The sequence below is a fragment of the Schistocerca piceifrons genome, chromosome 3 (assembly GCF_021461385.2).
Source record: "Schistocerca piceifrons isolate TAMUIC-IGC-003096 chromosome 3, iqSchPice1.1, whole genome shotgun sequence".
NCBI classification, from domain to species: Eukaryota; Metazoa; Arthropoda; class Insecta; order Orthoptera; family Acrididae; genus Schistocerca; species Schistocerca piceifrons.
Genome location: NC_060140.1, coordinates 882,317,219 through 882,337,937, shown reverse-complemented (window position 1 = coordinate 882,337,937; position 20,719 = coordinate 882,317,219). Strand labels below are relative to the sequence as shown.

Sequence of the window (20,719 nt, the reverse complement as noted above, 5' to 3'; positions counted from 1 at the left end):
CGACTTTTTTTTTCCTTCGAAAAATACATCGATGCGAAAGAGACTTCAGATGTTGTTGCGAACACCAAGATGTGATGGCGAACTCCACAAAAAGTCATTTCTCCACAACCACTACAGCTACTACCTCATAACCACGATAGTGCACAACCGACAGTATATTATTCGGACTTGGATTTTAACAGAAGTTCTTATATTTTAGTTACTTATGTAATTACAATAATTTTAATATCATAAATGGTAATGAAACTAAACTAAATTCCGTCCGAACAGGCCTTGGAAGGCCCAACGGGACCGACCGGCCGCCGTGTCATCCTCAGCCCACAGGCGTCACTGATGCGGATATGGTGGGGCATGTGGTCAGCGAAACGGGAACCACTACTCCTCAGTCAAGTAGCTCTTCAATTTGCCTCACAAGGGGCTGAGTGCGCCCCGCTTGCCAACAGCACTCGGCAGACCGGATGGTCACCCATCCAAGGGCTAGCCCAGCCCAACAGCACTTAACTTCGGTGATCTGATGGGAACCGGTGTTACCACTGCGGCAAGGCCGTTGGCAACGGTAGTGATAGGATATTACAATAATTAATAATCGTTTAAAAGAAAATTTGAATGCTTCTAATAAGAATTGTAAATAACAGTCTGACTTAGAACTATGCTGTCTAACCAAAAGTATCCCGGCGCTTATTACTGAACATTAATACAGCTTGTGTCTGCCTTTGCCTTTGTACCGACTTCAGCTCTGCTGGGGAACATTCTGTGAGCTGTCTGAATATGTACGGAGGAATGGCAACCCGCTCTCCCTCAAGATCTGAAACCAGAAAATGTAGAGATCTTGGACACTGGAGACTACAGCGAAAACGGCGTTCTAAGTCAATTCAAAGGTGTTCTATTATGTCCAGGTCCGCACTGTGGGCAGGCTAGGATTTGTCAGGAAGGTTATTGTCCATAAATATGGCCTCACAGCTGTTGTATGGCAGGGTGTACTGTCATGCTGATGTAATCATCGTTTACCAGCTGTTCCTCGTCTGTACCAAGTACATAATGCTGTAAAATGTGTTCATATCATTCTACACGTAGCATTTTCTCAAGCATTAAAGGGACCACACACTAATCCCGAAGAACTTCCTCATATCTTAACACCACCTTCATTGTTGGTAATACGCATGACAGAACATCCTCAAGCATTATAAAAGGACCACACAGTAACCCCAAAGAACATCCTCATACCTTAACACCACCTTCATTCTTGGAAATACCCATGACGTAACATCCTCAAGGATTATGAAGGGACCACACAGTAACCCCAAAGAACATCCTCATACCTTAACACTACCTTCAATGTTGGGAATACCCATGACACAACATCATCAAGCATTATAAAGAGACCACACACTAACCCTGAAGAACATCCTCATACCTTAACACCACCTTCATTGTTGGGAATATCCATGACGGAACATCTCAAGCATTATAAAGAGACCACACACTAACCCTGAAGAACATCCTCATACCTTAACACCACCTTCATTGTTGGGAATATCCATGACAGAACATCTCAAGCATTATAAAGAGACCACACACTAACCCTGAAGAACATCCTCATACCTTAACACCACCTTCATTGTTGGGAATATCCATGACAGAACATCTCAAGCGTTATAAAGAGACCACACACTAACCCTGAAGAACATCCTCATACCTTAACACCACCTTCATTGTTGGGAATATCCATGACGGAACATCTCAAGCATTATAAAGAGACCACACACTAAGCCCGAAGAACATCCTCATACCTTAACACCACCTTGGGAATACCCACGATGGAACATCCTCAACCTTAACACCACCTTCGCTGTTGACAATGCCCATGATGGAAGGTGAAGATCTCCAGAAATTCGTCAAACTAAAACCGTTCCATCGGACTGCCACAGGGTACAGCGTGGTTCATCACTCCAAATCACTCGTTTCCCGACATCCACTGTCCTGTGGCTCCACTCTTTACACCACCTCCAGCGCCACTTTGCACTGACTATAGGAATATGGGGTTGATGAGGAGCTGCCTGAACTTTGTATCACATTATTATTTTTAAGTCCTTGCCCATATTTGTGCTAACTGGACTGCTGGAGGCACTTTGGAACTCACGAGTGATTCCTTCCACAATACTCGACGGTCCCTATCCATCAGCTGCAACTGTTCCTTCACATTTCCAGTTCACAGTCACATCAGCAACAGTGGACTTGAGCAGCTTTAGAAAGTTTGAAGTGTTCATGATACATCTGGTACTCAATTGATATGCAGTTCGAGGTCGCTGATTTCTCCTGACCGACCAATACTGCTCTTACTGCTTCTCTGCTGGCAACATAGAAGTCCACGCCTCCTTTTATGCCGGAGCGACAGCGTCTCGCGAAATTTGGTGGTCAGTTCCGCATATCTTTGATCAGATAGTGTAATATTTTCAATACTATCTGTACCACAACTACTACTGCTGCTACTAATAATAATAATCATAATAACAATAATAACAGTGATAGCGGCAGATACAAAATATGTTTATAACTGTACGTAGCGAATTCTAAGTAGGACAAGTTAATGGTCGACTGCACCAGTTATGCGCTTCTGGAATTCAGAATGGCGTGGTTGTCAAGAAAGGTACTTAACTGTAATGGGGTAAGGGGTGGTTGCAAGACAGTCAGATATTATTATTCTATTAGTAGACAAGTCATTAACTGTCTTCTGAACCTGAAGACTGTTACTAATGGCGCGAGGGAAATCATTTTAGATTCGGGTTCCTGCTATTGGGAACGACTTGGAGTAAGAATCCGAGTGGGTTGGAAAGGATTTTGTTCTAATGGGAACGAGTGTTTCTGCTGTCTTGCTCAGAAAAGAGAGTTCAGGTTGAGGAGGGAGATAAGCAGCAATATATATTCATGAGTGTCAGTGAAGATCTCTGCGCTCTCTGCACATGCCCAGAACAGCTGTGCTCTGGGCGGTAAATAAGATCAAAAAGTCGAACGTCACAGATCTATCGGACACAGGCGCTCATCACCAGTCCCAAGGGACGTGAAATTTTCTGGGAAAGTTACACAAATTCACGAAAAGAAGAGTTACGTTGCTACACTGAAGAGCCAAAGGTACTGGTGCACCTGCCTGTTATCGTGTAGAGCCCCCGCGAACGCGCAGATAGCCGCAACACTATGTAGGAAGCACTACACTAATGTCTGAAGTAGTGATGGAGGGAACTGACATCAGGAATCCCGCAGGGGCGTCAATACATCCGTAACAGTACGACGGGGTGGAGATCTCTTCTGAACAGCACATTACAAGGTATCCCAGATACAGTCAACAATGTTCATGTCTGGGTGGTTTGGTGAGGAGCGGAAGTGTTTAAACTCAGAAGAGTGTTCCCAGAGCCACTCTGTAGCAATTCTGAACGTGTGGGGTGTCGCGTTGTCCTGCTGTAATTGCCCAAGTATGTCGGAATGCACAGTGAAAATGAATGGATACAGGTGATCAGACAGGATCCTTACATACATGTTACTCGTCAGAGAGGTATCTAGACGTATCGGGGTCGCATATCACTCCAACTGCACACACCCCACACCATTACAGAGCTTCCACTTGCTCGAACATTGCCCTGCTAACACGCAGGGTCCATGGATTCATGAGGTTGTCTCCATACCCGTACACGTCCATCCACTCGATAGAATTTGAAACGAGACTCGTCCGACCAGACAATATTTTTCCAGTCATAAACAGTCCAATGTCGGTGCTGACGGCACGAGGCAAGGCGTAAAGCATTGTGTCGTGCTGTCATCTAGGGTACAGAAGTCGGCCTTCGGATCCGGAAGCCGATATCGATGATGGGTTTCACTTCGGTCACTTTGAACGATTATCTTCAGTCGTCGTTGGTCCCGTTCTTGCAGGACCTTTTTTCCGACAGCAGTGATGTCGGAGATTTGATGTTTTACCCGATTCACGGTACACTCATGAAATGGTCATACTGGAAAATCCTCACTTCATTGCTACCTCGGAGATGCTATGTCCCATTGCTCGTGCGCCGACTATAACACCACTTTCAAACTCACTTAAATGTTGATAACTTGTCATTGTAGCAGCAGTAAGCGATCTAACAATTGCACCACCAGACACTTGTTGCCTTATATAGGCGTTGTATACCGCAGCGCCGTATTCTTTCTGCTAACAAATATTCAAATGCGTGTGAATTCCTAAGGGACCAAACTGCTGAGGTCATCGGCCCCTAAACTAACACACTACTTAAACTAACTTAACGCTAAGAACAACACTCATACCCATGCCCGAGGGAGGACTCGAACCTCCGGCGGGAGAGGCCGCACGATTAGTGACATGGCGCCTCGAACCGCGTGGCCACTTCGCGCGGCTCCTGTTTACATATGTCTGTATTTGAATACGTATGCCTACACCAGTTTCTTTGGCCCTTCAGTGTAGAAGGCACTATGAAATACATAATTACCTAATAGGTAGGGAAAGTATGTGTATGAGGAGGAGGGTTGGAGTGAAGTAAAAATTGTTGGTAGTGTCGCAGGTTTGAATACAGTATACAGATTCAAATGGATGTAGCGTGCAGTACGTACGTAGTGACGGAAAGACTTGCTCAGGTCGGATCAGCGTCGAGAGCTGCGGCAAACCTGCCTTTGTACTGAGAACTACAATAAACCAACAACATTCTCTTCTTAAGCCAGTTACACAGTTTCACAACTGAAAGGAATGGACATTTCTTTACAGTCTAATGCATTAAATATTACATACTAAAAAGGGTTGTTACTGCAAGCTAACAAAGATTTCTCGTGGAAAGAATGCACAAATCGGTTGGGTTGGGTTGTTTGGGGGAAGAGACCAAACTGCGAGGTCATCGGTCTCATCGGATTAGGGAAGGATAGGAAAGGAAGTCGGCGGTGCACTTTCAAAGGAACCATCCCGGCATTTGCCTGTAGTGATTTAGGGAAATCACGGAAAACCTAAATCAGGATGGCCGGACGCGGGATTGAACCGTCGTCCTCCCGAATGCGAGTCCCGTGGCACAAATCGGAAGACGTGTAAAAGGCCGTAATGTAACTGTTAGTTTGATTAAAAACGTCTTTTATACATAAGACATAGACACTCTGCTCTTACAGCAGATGGTGTGTATTCCTTAGGCAATAATTGTCCGACCCTGGAAGACGATTACTGGCGCCATGTGGCTGAGTGCAGAAGGCCGGGCAGTGAAGAAGAACATCGCAGAGTTCAGAAGCCTCGTGAAGGGTGGCCTCGCCATTGCAAGAGAAAACATGAAGGCTGACGGCGTAACTCCGTTGGTCCACTTCCTCTCAGAGCAGAAGCATGGGCAGCATATGACTGAGGAAGAAATATACAATGAGGTGAGTATTCGTTTTTGATAACTTTCATCAATATTTCCATCTACAGATAACTGCAATTGACATGAATTTCACTGGAACGAAATAATTAAATTTTTCTACTACTCTTTTGGCTATATGTCGTCAGCTACTACTCGACATAAATTTACTATGAATTTTATTGAATTTCTCATCAGCATGTTTTGCTATACATACTCCATCCCATATCAGTTCCTTTCTGTTAAAGCATTTTAACGTGATCTGATTAATAAACCTTATAGCTTTGTATGAACACACCTCACATCTGTAAGGTGCTACATTGTTTTTTTCTGTTAACTGTGCATCATGAGCAGACAGTCCATTAACTGTTGAATACAATTTTTTTTTTCAATTTGAGCAGTGACTATAAAGATGATACCGGTTAGAGCCATGCTAGCTTTCTGCACGCTAGTTGGAACATTCATTACTGAAATCAGATTGAAACAGCGAAATAATGACTCGAGTTAATTTTTTTCTGTCAGAATCTTTTAAGAACTCTACATTCATATCTCTACAAATTACTATGTTTCCTCTTGTCTGTACATGTGCATCTGTCCATTCTCCGAACACGCCGTATATATCTTGTGTCAGCATAAACACAATTTACCTCTACAGATGTACAAGAAACTTCAGGTGTACCAAGGAACATTTAAGGGATCCTAGATGTTCATGTTGTATGTTAGTGAGCTGGCAGAGAATAATATGCGAGGACCAACTTACTATTTCCCATCATGGTGGTGTAATTGACAAACATTTGTCCCGCTTCTTCAGTATATATTTTATTATTCCACTGCAATACGAGTATTGCAACTCTGGTGCCACTGCTGCAGATACAGTCTATCACGAAAGAACGACGCATCACGAAGGAATTAACCAAATGAGACAGAAATTGGTAGATGCGATGTACATTACACTTTCAGAATGATTTGATGATTTATTCAAGAGGAGGAGCTTCACAAATCGAGCAAGTTAATAACGTGTTGTTCAATCTCTGGCCCTTATGCAAGCAGTTATTCGGCTTCTTTGCACTGACTTATAGAACAGCTGGATTTCCTCCTGAGGTTCAAATGGTTCAAATGGCTCTAAGCGCTGTGTGATGTAACATCTGAGGTCATCAGTCCCTTCGACTTAGAACTACTTAAACCTGACTAACCTAAGGACATCATACACATCCATGCCCAAGGCAGGATTCGAACCTGCGACCGTAGCAACAGCGCGGTTGCGGACTGAAGCGCCTAGAACCGCTCGGCCACAGCGGCCGGCCCTCCTGAGGGATATCGTGCCAAATTCTGTCCAACTGGCGAGTTAGATCGTCAAAATCCCGAAATGGTTGGAGGGCACCGCCTAGCCAAGACAGGGTTTGGCAAGCAAGAAGACAAGCTGTAGAAACTCCCGCCGTCTGCGGGTGGGCATTATCTTGCTGAAATGTGAGCCCAGGATGGCTTGCCATGAAGGGCAACGAAACGAGGCGTAGAATATCATCGAAATACAGCTGCACTGGAAGGCTGCCATGGACGACAACCAATGGGGTCCCGCTGTGAAAGGAAATGACACTGCAGACCACCACTCCTGGATACCGGGCCGTATGGCGGGAAACAGACAGGTTAGTATCCTACCAGTGTCTGGCGAGCCTCCAGACGCGTCTTCGGTCTGAAATTTCATTGACTGGAGTAGAGTTGTCTTCAGTGATGAATCCCCATTCGAACTGTCCCCGATGGCCAGCAAAGACGTGTCTGGACACGCTCTGGACGTCGGGGGATACTAACCTGTCGCCCGCAATAAGATCAGGCAACCAGAAGTGGAGCGCCATTTCCTTTCATAACAGAAGTCTTTTGGTTGTCATCCGCGGAACCCTTACAGCACAGCGGTACGTCGACGATACTGTACATCGAGTTTTGTTGCCGTCCATGGCAAACAGTCCTGGGCTTGCATTTCAGCAAGATAACGCCCGATCGTACACGACGACAGATTTTACTGCTTATCTTTGCGCTAGCCAATCTCCACTGCGGTCAGCAAGGTCACTGCATCTCTCCCAATCCAGAAAATTAGTAGCATTATGGGCGAGACCCTCCAACCATCTCCAGATTTTGACGAGCTAACGCTCCAGTCGAACAGAATTTGGGTCGCTATCCCTCAGGAAGATATCCTACAACTTTATCAATCACTGCCGTACCAAAAAACTGCTTGCCTAATGACCAAAGGAGAACCAACGCATTCTTGATTTGCTCAATTCATGAATCTCTTTATTTTAAATAAACGATCTAATTTTTCCCAAACTGTAATCGTTTGTGTACAAAGGTACATCACATCTACTGATTTCCATCCAATTCGAATAATTCCTCCATGGTGGGATGAAGGTTTTTTTTTCTTATAGGTTATTGAATTAATCCACAAGAGTATATGAATTGAATGTAAATGAGTGCCAGTGAAGATCTCTGCGCTCTCTGCACATGTCCAGAACAGCTGTGCTCTACGCGGTGAAACATGATCAAAAAGTCGAATGTCACAGATCTATCGGACACAGGCGCTCATCACCAGTCCCAAGGGACGTGAAATTTTCTGGGAAAATTACACAAATTCACGAAAAGAAGAGCTACGTTGATACACTGAAGAGCCAAAGATACTGGTGCACCTGACTAATTTCGTGTAGAGCCCCCTCGAGCGCGCGGAAGAGCCGCAACACGAATGTCACGTATCTATTGGACAACACATCGTGCCGAAAATCGTTTGGGGTGCCGTATTTGCTTACATTTTCGCCGTATATATGGCGAAAATGTAAACAAATACGGCACCCCAAACGATTTTCAGCACGATGTGTTGGGTCCCTTTTTCTCATATCATAATTGCAATAGCAAACACGGAAAAGCTTTGCAATTGCTAATTACGTATGCGAATTCGATATACGTCCTACTCCCGTTTCCCCACTCTCTCTGTCCGTCTCCTACTCCTTCCCCTCTCTTTGTCCATTACCTCCTTCCCCATCTCTCTGACCGTCCCCTCCTCTCCCTATTTCTCTCCACCTCCATCTCCTCCACCGCTCTCTGTTGGTTCGTCTTCTCCTTCCCCTCTCTGCGTCCATTTCCTCCCCCCCCCCCTTCCATCTGCGTATATAGTTCCCCCCTCTCTTACATTAAGCCTTGTTTATTGTTACTGCCAACGAACTCTGGATGAGAGTTGAAGTCACTTAAAATAAATGGGTAAATTGGTTGGTATCATTGGTATCTGAGGTGTGAGAGCTCTCCTGCTGCTGGGTCTGTGAGGACAGCAGCTTCACAGACAGTAATTAGCTCATTTTAATCTGCACACGTGTATTAATACTAAGTTGTGGCGATTCAGATTCCGTAGAGGCAATCTAATCATACGACCTTAAGCCACAATTACGACTTTCCTATTCACTGTTAAATATGACTCCGAGGAAGAAATCAAAACAGCACATAGCTGTTTTTCAAATTTTGTTATATATATATATATATATATATATATATATATATATATATATATATATATATATATAAAGGGTGTTTGAAAAAGAACACCCTAGTTTTAAGTATAAATTTAATGAGGAAATTAATGAAAAATTACGTCAATGAGGATTCCTTCAAGTTTTGTTACGTTAGCGGATGTCATCATGGTATCCATTTGTTGCCCTGCACAGGTCAAGATGATATTCCACTTCTTGCCACATATTCTCCAACATTTCAGGTGTAACGTCCCAACCACGGCGACGATTCTTTCCCATAAATGATTGATGTCTCTGGTCTTTTCACTGTACACAACATTTTTTATGTGGCCCCAAAAGAAAGTGAAAGAACACACTGCACATCCAGGTGTGGAGTACACACTGTTGCTGAGTTGCTCTGCACTGCGCTACATGCACCCCTGGACTGAACTGAGGGCGTAGAGGAAAAAAAAAACAGCACTCGTGCCGTGCCGTCTCAAGGTCAAGCAGGCACGCCAACTGCAGGGGAGCCAAATGTGGAGAGTTGATGAATCAAACACGACGAACTAGAATATTGTATGTCACTTTATACAGATTCGAGGATACATTAAAATTAGGAAATTCTTTTTCAAACACCCTGGATATCGTATTCAAATACAGATATAAGTAAACAGGCAGAATATTGCGCTCGGCAACGCCTATACACTGGACTCTTGCTAATCTAGCCATTCTTTGCACATATGGGTCACCAATTAGCGGAAGTGACGGATTGTTGAGAGTGTCTTAAATTTAGTGTAAAATAGGCGTAATACTTTATTATATCCAAAGGGACATTCATTTTCATAGAAAACTAAGTTCTTGAGCGTATACTTATACAGTAGTATCCATATGAAACATGTCTCACATTTTTAGTTGTCACATTGATGATACACGTCAGCTGTATGCTTTATCACACAACGACTTTACAAGCATTAAATCGGTGTTGTATTTGCATAATGCACTCCACCTAGATGTCTGCAGCTTCAGTACCAGCAGTGTGACGTATCTTTACGTTATTTCCCCCTATGTCCTCTTCTTCATCACTTTTATCATAACTTTTCTGCGCAATTTTGATTATCTTTTCGTCTTTTAAAGTTTGGTCGTAAATAGTTTCTCCTACAACATTTTACCCGGCAGCAATGGCTTTCTGTGAAGAAGCACAGTTCACCTTATCTCTAATTTCGAGTTTCTATTTGACATCTAACATACGGTGCTTCCTTTTGGAAGCCTTGATACTGAACAGTAAAAAAGTAACAAATTCAAACATGTGTAGTATTATTTAACATTGTATTAAACTAACAACTTTGCTACACACGAGAACTCATTACTGTATGCGTCATCATTTCTGCTTGAGCGACTAGAGGCTGAATGTGAGCCGAATTACTGAGAGGCCGGACCACTGAGGGTCACATTAGCGAGAGCCCAGTGTATAAGGCAACCAGTGTTTGCCACAGTTGTTAGATCGCTTACTGCTGCTACAGTGGCAGGTTATCAAGATTTAAATCAGTTTGAACTTGGTGCTACAGTCGCCACACGATCGATGAGACAAAGCATCTGCGTGAGTGTACCGTGAATATCGGGAATCCGGTAGAACATCAAATCTCCGACATTGCTGTGGCCGGAAAAAGAACGGGACCAACACGTATGAAGAGAATCGTTTAACATGACAGTCGTGCTACCCTTCCGCAGATTGCTGCAGATTTCAGTGCTGGATCATCAGCAACTGTCAGTGTGCGAATCATTCAATGAAACAACATCAATATGGGCTTTCGAAGCTAAAGGCCGACTCATTTACCCCTGATGACTGCACAACGCAAAGCTTTTCGTCTCGCCTCGTGCATTCAACACTGACAATAGACTGTTGATGACTGGAAACATGTTACCTGGTCGGACTAGTGTCGTTTCAAATTGTGTGAGGTGGATGGAGATGTATGAGTATGGAGACAACCACATGAATTCAAGGACCGTGCATGTCAGGAGGGTACTGTTCGACCTTATGCAGGCTCTGTTTTGCTGTGGGGCATGTGCAGTTGGAGTAGTATGGGACCACTGATACGTCTAGATACGTCTTTGACAGACGACAAGCACAAAAGCATCCTGTCTGGTCACCTGCATCCATTCACTTCCATTGTGCATACTCGACGGACTTGGACAATTCCAGCAGGACAATGCGACACCCCACACGTGCAGAATTGCTACAGAGTGGCTCCAGGAACGATCTTCTATGTTTAAACAATTCCGCTGGCCACCAAACTCACCAGACATGAACATTATTGAGCATATCTGGGATGCCATGCAACGTGCTTTTCAGTAGATATATCTGCCCCTCGTACTCTTGAGGGTTTATGGGCAGCCCTGCAGGATTCATGGCGTCAGTTCCCTCCAACACTACTTCAGACAAGTCTAGTCCATACCACATCGTGTTGGGGCACTTCTGTGTGCTCTAGGGGGCCCTACACAATATTAGGCAGCTGTACTAGTTTCTTTGGCTCTTTAGCACTGTCTCTTCTGAACGGCACGTTGCAAGGCATCCCAGATATGCTCAATAATGTTCATATGTGGGGTGTTTGGTCGCCAGCGGAAGTGTTTAAACTCAGAAGAGTGTTGCTGGAGCCAGTCTAGCAATTCTGGAAGTGTGGAGTATTGCATTGTCTGCTGGAATTGCCTAAGTCCTTAGAAATTTACAATGGACATGAATGGATGCAGGTGACCAGACAGGATGCTTACGTACGCGTCACCAGTCACAGTGTTATCTAGACATATCAGAAGTCCCATATCACTCCAACTGCACACGCCCCACACCATTACAGTGCCTCCACCAGCTTGAACAGCCCTTGCTGACATGCAGGTCCATGGATTTGTGAGACTGTCTCCATACTCGTACACGTCCATCCGCGCGATACAATTTGAAATGAGACTCGTCTGACCAGGCAACATGTTTCCAGTTATCAACAGTCCAATGTCGGTGTTCACAGTTCGAGGCGAGGCATAAAAATTTGTGTCTTGCAGCCATCAAAGATAAACGAGTGGGTCTTCGGCTCCAAAAGCCCATACCGATGATGTCTCATTGAATGGTTCGCACGCTGACACTTGTTGATGGTCCAGCGCTGAAATCTGGAGCAGTTTGCGGAAGGGCTGCACTTCTGTTACGTTAAACGATTCTCTTCAGTCGTCGTTGGTCCCGTTCTTGCAGGATCTTTTTCTGGACGCGGAAATGTCAGAGATTTGATGTGTTAGCGGATTCCTTATTTTCATGGTACACTCGTCAAATGATCGTACACGAAAATCCCCAGTTTATCGCTACCTCCGACATGTTGTGTCCCATCGCTCGTGCGCCGACTGTAAGACCAGGTTCAAACTGACTTAAATCTTGATGATCTACCATTGCAGCAGTAGTAAGTGATCAAACAATTTGTTGTCTTACGTAGGGGTTGCCGACCGCAGCGCCGTATTCTTTACATAAGTCTTTATTTGAATAATTCAGCCTATACCAGTTTCTATGGCTCTTTAGTGTATAAAATGTAGCCTAGCAATAGCAAGAAAAGCGTTTCTGAAGAAGAGATACTTGTTAACATTGAATGTAGATTTAACGGTCAGGAATTCTTTCTGAAAGTACTTGGATAGGGTGTGCCATGTATGGAAGTGAAACACGGACAATAAACAGTGTAGAGAAAAAGAGAACAAAAGATTTTGAAATTTGGTGCTGTAGAAGAATGCTGAAGATTAGATGGGTAGATCACGTAACTAACGAGAAAGTACTGAATGGAATTGGGGAGAAAAGAAATTTGTGGCACAACCTGACGAGAAGAAGGGATTGGTTCATAGTACGCATTCTGAGACATCAGGGGATCACCAATTTAGTGTGAGGGGGTAAAAATCGTAGATGGAGGCCAAGAGTTGGATACAGTAAACAGATTCAGAGAGGTTGCAGTATTTATTTGGAAATGGAGAGGCTTGCACAGGATAGAGTAACATGGAGAGCTGCACCAAACGGGAGTTTGGTCTGAAGACTCGACCAATAGTTACACCCCACAACCTCCATTAAACACCAATGCCAGCCACGTAATGGCTCCGTGGTCAGATATATGGACGCTACCTGCCAAGCTCGTGCACACCCACTAAAGTCTGACACTCACCTAGAACTCTAGAGAATGCCACACATAGAAATGATTGTTTATATTCTTGTATGCTTTATGTACTAGGAAAACAACTTTGTTGATCATTAAAGTTCACTAATTATGGACTTTGCAAATGCTGAAGACGTCTAAACACCGTCTTCTCACCATAGCACCCACGGCGGGCCTCCTACGCTAGCTGACTTATTTACTTCATGGCCTGTAAGAAGCTGCACGGAAATTGTTATAACACTCAGGGCTTTCAGGCACTTAGCCGCAGGAGTGGAGTTCACACATTTCCACTGCTCATTTCCTGCTCCCGTACTCCCAATAACAGCTGCTGCTCGCTACTAGGACTTTTCACACACTAATTTCCAGCCAGCCGGAGTGGCCGAGCGGTTCTAGGCGCTACAGTCTGGAGCTGCGCGATCGCTACGTCGCAGGTTCGAATCCTGCCGCGGGCATGGATGTGTGTGATGTCCTTAGGTTAGTTAGGTTTAAGTAGTTCTAAGTTCTTGGGGACTGATGACCTCAGAAGTTGAGCCCCATAGTGCTCAGAGCCATTTGACCCAACTAATTTCCAGTGGGAACTGGAGTACGCCTGTCTCTACGTGAGAGAAGTAGGTTCCTGACACAGACCACTTTAGACATTTTAGGGGAACACTAAGTCCCCAGGTAGATGCTAGAAAAAACTCCCACCCTGGAACTGTCAAAGTCCTGTGGTGTGGCCAGCAATGTTATGTTGCAACTGACCAGTACAAAAGTACCCACACTCACAAAGAATGCTGCATAACCCATTTATTTTTAGAATACTGAGAAAGTGCAAGCACTCTACAGAGGAGATTGCTCGTAAATCACACCTGTGACCATTTCTAGAATATTGCTCAAGTGTGTGGGATCTGTACCAGGTACGACTGAGAGGGATATTGAACATATACAGAGAAGAGCAGCACGAATGGTCACATGTTTGTTTAACCCACGAGAGAGTGTCACAGAGATTGTGAATGAACTGAACAGGAAGATTCTTGAAGATATACGTGAATTATCCCGAGAAAGTCTATTAACAAACTTTCAAGAACCGGTTTTAAATGGTTACTCTAGGACTATAATACAACCACGTACGTATCACTCACATGGGGATCACGAAGATAAGATTAATTAATGCATGCACAGAGGCATCGAAACAATCATTCTTCCTGTACTCCATACGTGGATGGTACAGAAGAAACCTTAAAACTGGTACAATGGAACACACGCTCAGCTATGCACCTCACGGTGGTTTGCAGAGCATAGTTGTATATGTAGATGTTTGAAAGAGTATCTTCTACTAGCCACATCTTAACCTTTATCTTGAAAGGCGGCCAGAAAATGTGTTAAGTGTTTTGTCATTCCAGAACTGATCCCCACAACCTCTTTACGGAGTCCTCTCTTAATGAAAGTGTTTTCGTGTCATTCACAGTAGCCAATCCTGTGTTGCACATTCTCTAGACATTCTAATATTTTAGAATTTGCACCAGCTGTGTTGCGGCTTGTTGCTTCAGATACGCACTCTCGCCCTGAGCGCTGTGGAGACGACCGCAGCCTCCATGGGTTTCACGCTGGCGCTGCTCGGGCTGCACCCAGAGTGGCAGGACGCGGCACAGAGGCAGCTGGACGACGTGTTCGGGTCTGGAGGCGACTACCTCAGGCCAGCCACTGTGTCTGACCTCTCCCAGCTCACGGTCATAGATGCCATTGTTAAGGTATGCACTAGAATGACTTATCAGCGTAACTTACAGTTATAGATGTTGTACAAACCCTTTATTTTCTTTTCATTAGATGCACCAAGTCCAGCCATCTGGTCGAAAGTCGTGTCTTACTCCATTCTCTGTTACTGATCCACTGCCACGTCCTTCACCTGCTATGACTGCCGTTTTATGTCCAAGTTATTGATAACCTTCTGCTCTCCTTTTTGTTTAGAATGTGTTTCAAAATGAACAAATGATGTACCATAAATATGGGAATGTGTTTTTCTTCGACATATCTAGTACGACGACTTGTAAGGCCGATATAGTCTCGTTTGTTCTGAAATTATTCACGAAATCCAAACTGTTCTTCCACCAGACTAGCAGCAGTCTTTAGATACTCGTGTACAATTATCATTTGAAGCTAAATGCTCTACAGGGTGTATAAAATACGTATCCGAAACTTTAGGGATTGATTCTTGAATTCAAAACAATACAAAAAATTCATATGATTATTGGTCGAAAAATCCTTTTCCTTAGGGAGGTGTGAAAGGAATTCCCTTCGTTGACTCCTGGTGTGCAATTTACCTCAAATGCGTTGTTTTTCTCACTTTCTTGTTTACAGTTGTCATGGTATTTGTTTTGTTTTGTCTCATCGTAGTTTGTTCTCTTAAGAATAAGTTCCATCATGACATTTCACAACGCTGTATTCAGTGTCTGAAATGATGGGCATGCACTACATGTACAGATCAGCAGATGCAAATGAGGACGCAACATGCTAACTTTGTGCTGAGAAGCAGTTACCCGTTGCTAGAACCTTGGTAATGTAATTTGGGTGCATGGATCCTGAGAAATCAGTACCCAGAACAACCACCTCTGGCCGTAATAACTGCCTTGATACGCCTGGGCATTGAGTCAAACAGAACTTGGATGGTGTGTACAGGTACATCTGCCCATGCAGCTTCAACGCAATGCTACAGTTCATCACGACTAGTGACTGGCGTATTGTGAGGAGCCAGTTGCTCGGCCACTATTGACCAGACGTTTTCAATTGGTGAGAGATCTGGAGGATGTGCTGGCCAGGGCAGGAGTCGAACATTTTCTGTGCCTAGAAGGGCCCGTACAGGACATACAACATGCGGTAGTGCATTATCCTGCTGAAATGTAGGGTTTCGCAGGGATAGAATGAACGGTAGAGCCACGGGTCGTAATACATCTGAAAAGTAACGTCCAACATTCAAAGTGCCGTCAATGCGAACATGAGGTGACCGAGACGTGTAACCAATGGCACTCCATACCATCACGTCGGATGATACGCCAGTATGGCGATAACGAATACATGCTTACAATGTGCTTTCAACGCGATGTCGCCAAACATGGATGCGACCCTCATGATGCTGTAAACAGAACCTGGATTCATCCGTAATAATGGCTTTTTGACATTCGTGCACCCAGGTTCGTCGTTGAGTACACCATCACAGGCACTCCTGTCTGTGATGCAGTGTCGAGGGTAACCACAGCCATGGTCTCCGAACTGATAGGCCATGCTGCTGCAAACGTCATCGAACTGTTCGTGCAAATGGTTGTTGTCTCGCAGACGACCCCATCTATTGACTCAGGGATCGAGACGTGGCTGCACGATCCGTTACAGCCATGCGGATAAGATGCCTGTCATCGCGACTGCTAGTGATACGAGGCCGTTGGGATCCAGCACGGCGTTCCGTATTACACTCTTGAATCCACCGATTCCATATTCTGCTAACAGTGATTGGATCTCGTCCAACGCGAGCAGCAATATCGCGATACGACAAACTGCAATCGCTATAGGCTACAATCCGACCTTTATCAAAGTCGGAAACGTGATGGTACGCATTTCTCCTCCTTACACGAGGTATTCCAACAACGTTTTACCAGGCAACGCCGGTCAACGGCTGTTTGCGTATGAGAAATCAGTTAGAAACTTTCCTCATTTCAGCACGTAGTAGGTTTCGCCACCGGCGCCAACCTTGTGTGAATGCCCTGAAAAGCTAATAATTTGCATATCACAGCATCTTCTTCCTGTCGGTTAAATTTCGCGTCTGTAGCACGTCATCTTCGTGGTGTAGCAATTTTAATGGCCAGTAGTGTAGTAAATTGACAAACAATTGTGGAGGAGGAGAGCACACAATATAAGTCATAACCACTTTGAAACACCGACATATGCTGCATATTGACAATATGGATCCTACACATTTATTACTGTCGTTACCGCAGCCACTGACACTTCCATCAGTACGGAATAAATCGTTTGAAAATCGAGATACTTCTATGTAAAGCAATACAGAGTTGTTGAGTGAAAAGATCCTGCTGAGAATTGAAGATGCATAGCTATTGTGGTGGTGTTATGTGTACTTCTTGTAACTAATAAACATCTTTCTTTAGTATTATCTTTACACAGAATTGACCACTTACTAAAAATGTGTTATTACATTGTTGTTCCTGATCATTTTCAACATGAAGAATTTTTGAACGGATAATACTTCAGTGCAACTTAGCAAAAACACTTTCCTGGACTTTTGTTGATACATAAATTTAGTTTGTCACATGCCATGAATCAGTAAAATCGTATGTTCTGAACATCGTGGTAATAATCCTTTTTGTAGTAATGAAAATGTACACAATACCTTTTGTTGTCTTCTTCTGCAACTGCTTTTATTATGCTTCCCAATGTAATAAAATAGCTGGTACTTTGTACACAATCTGATGCTTTGCTTAATATTGCACTAATAATTTGAAGCACTTTATATAGACCTCTGTATTACCAGCTTATAATATGAAAATGTTTCTGATTAAATGTCACGGTATGTGGAAAGGACACACTAAGTGTGTACTGAAATAACAACACTGTAATAAAGTCGTTTTTTTTAAACACTTAATTTTTATTACTTAACTTGCACAAGAGGTCGGCGAATCATGATTTTTATAATATGTCCGCCACTAGGAAAAATAGAATTTACTGAACTTTACCACAGAAATAATTACTTCAGTCGCTTTGTTGAGTTGAGCCGCGTATTGCAGCCTCTGACGAGATTTTGCTACCGATTGATGAGATTAGATTAGATTAGTTTTTTGTTCCATAGATCCGTGCTGAGGAGATCATCGTGGATGTGGAACATGTCACTTTTTTTAAAGCTGAAATAACAGTACTAATAGTATGAGTATATACAATACAGCATTTGTTTCTATTTAAAAAATTCGTCGATGGAGTAGAAGGAGTTGGCCACTAGTAAGTCTTTCAGGCTTCTTTTAAACTGATCTTTATTTGTAACTAAATTTTTTATGTTTGCTGGCAAATTATTGAAGATGATTGTTCCTGGGAAGTGAACCCCTTTTTGAACTAAAGTAAGTGCTTTTAAGTCCTTGTGCAGATCATTTTTGTTCCTGGTATTGTATGTATGAACTGAGCTGTTTGTTGGAAAAACAGATATATTATTTAGGACAAATTTCATTAAGGAGTAAATATACTGAGAGGCAGTAGTTAGTATACCCAGTTCTTTGAAGACGTTTCTACAGGACGTCCGTGAATTTACTCCACAAATAATACATATTACACACTTTTGGACTCTGAAAACTTTTGTTTGACTTGAAGAGTTACCCCAAAATATTATACTATATGATATTATGGAATGAAAGTAGGCAAAGTATGCAAGCTTTTTCATTTTTATGTCGCCTATGTCTACTAACACTCGAATTGCAAATACAGATTTGTTAAGGTGTTCCTGCAGTTCTGTGGTGTGCTCCTCCCAACTGAATTTATTATCAAGTTGTAATCCCAGGCATTTAAGACTGTCAACCTCTTCTATCTGCTCTTCTTGATACTTTATGCATATGCTGGATGGAGACCTCTTATAGGTTCTGAATTGCATATAGTGAGTGTTTTTGAAGTTTAATGTCAGTGAGTTGGCTTTAAACCATTTATTAATATCCATGAAAATATCATTAGCAGATCTTTCTAGAACTACACTCGACAAACTATTTGTTGCAATACTTGTGTCATCTGCAAACAAAACGAACTCTGCTTCTGGCAGTGTAACTGATGAGAGATCATTAATGTACACAAGAAAAAGCAATGGCCCTAAAATGGATCTTTGTGGGACACCACATGTAATTTCTTCCCATTCTGATGATAACTGATGACTTAATTCACGAGTCCCTTGCACTGACACCCTTTGTTTCCTGTTAGCAAGGCATGACTTGAACCATTTTGCAGCGCTGCCCATGACACCATAGAATTCTAATTTATTTAAAAGGATGTTGTGGTTCACACAATCAAATGCCTTTGACAAATCACAGAAAATACCTGCTGCTTGTAGTGTGTTATTTAATGAATTAAGTACATTTTCACTGTAGGTGTAAATAGCCTTCTCAATATCAGAACCCTTCAGAAATCCAAACTGTGTTCTCGGTAATATGTTATTTGTGGTCAGATGGTTGAGAACCTGCCTGTACATTACTTTTTCTAAAATTTTTGAGAATGCTGGGAAAAGTGAAATCGGTCTGTAGTTTCATGGTATCTCTTTATCCCCTTTCTTGAATAGAGGCTTAACATTTGCATATTTTAGCCAGTCAGGAAATGTCCCAGTTGTAATTGATTGGTTACACAAGTTACTTAGAATTGTAGTAAACTCACAAGAACATGCCTTAATTAACTTGGTTGATATTTCATCACAACCACTAGAATGCTTTGTCTTTAAAGATTTTATTATGAAAGTTATTTCTTTTGATGAAGTGAGTGACATATTTATGTACATGAAGCTATTTGTAAAGGCTAGTTTCAGATATTCAAGGGCATTATTTACTGATCCTGACAATCCCATTCTATAAGTAATGGATATAAAGTACATGTTAAATAGATTTGCCACACTATGTCCATCGGTTACTAATGTGTCATCTACCCTTAATGCTATTTGCTCCTGCCGGCCAGAGTGGCCGTGCGATTCTAGGAGCTACAGTCTGGATTGAAGCGACCGCTACGGTCGCAGGTTCGAATCCTGCATCGGGCATGAATGTGTGCGATGCCCTTAGGTTAGTTAGGTTTAATTAGTTCTAAGTTCTAGGCGACTGATGGCCTCAGAAGTTAAGTCGCATAGTGCTCAGAGCCAACTATTTGCTCCTGTTCCTTTCTGGTTCTACCAGTCTCCTCTTTCACTATATCCCATATTGTTTTCATTTTGTTCCCTGACATTGCTGTCTTCTTTTCATAGTGCGTTTGCCTAGATGTCTGAATTACTTTTTGTAATATTTTACAGTATTCCTTGTATTTAGCTAAATCATCAGCATTGTAGCTATTCTTGGTCGACAGATACATTTTCCTTCTTGTCTTACAGGAAATCTTTATTCCTTGAGTAATCCATGGTTTTATAATAGACTTCTGTTTAATTTGAGTAACTTTTAGGGGAAAATAGTTTTCAAACATGGTACTGACATTGTTCATGAATGTGTTATATTTTTCATTCATGTCAGGAGCACTATAAACACCTTTCCACTTCATAACTTTGAGCAGTTTTCTAAAACACTCAATTTTTGGTTGATTGACTGCTCTCCTGTACTCAGATTTAGCAGTCTTGATAATCTGCTTAGAATTTACATCTAAAACAAGGAGTTGCATGTCATGATCTGATAGTCCATTTATTACAGGTTTTATGATATGATTTTGTTCCTTTGATTTGTCTATAAAAATGTTATCAGTGGCTGTCCTTGAGGATTTAGTGTTCCTAGTTGGAAAGTTTACAGTATGAGTTAGATTGAAAGACAACATTACTAACTGCAGTAAATTTTTACTGGAAGATTGCATTGAAAATCTGTATTAGAGTCACCAGCAATCAAAATTTCTTTGTTTCTTCCCGTTAAATAACCCATAAGAGCTTCTAGATGATTTATGAATAGATTATAATTTCTTGCAGGTGCTCGGTTGATAGTTACTATTATATAGGATCTGTTATGGAACTCACTTC

The 20,719-nt window shown here is 42.7% G+C and overlaps 1 protein-coding gene and 1 pseudogene across 1 annotated transcript in view; one reads left to right on the top strand and one right to left on the bottom strand.

Moving 5' to 3' along the window:
- LOC124789149 (cytochrome P450 4g15-like) overlaps positions 1-20,719 on the top strand; it is a 101,036-nt gene that overhangs the window by 72,484 nt on the left and 7,833 nt on the right. The window contains exons 4-5 of the mRNA XM_047256443.1: positions 5,173-5,394; positions 14,544-14,744. Coding sequence (XP_047112399.1) covers positions 5,173-5,394; positions 14,544-14,744 — 423 coding nt within the window. The remainder of the gene's footprint in view (positions 1-5,172; positions 5,395-14,543; positions 14,745-20,719) is intronic.
- On the bottom strand, positions 435-552 carry LOC124790583 (annotated as a pseudogene).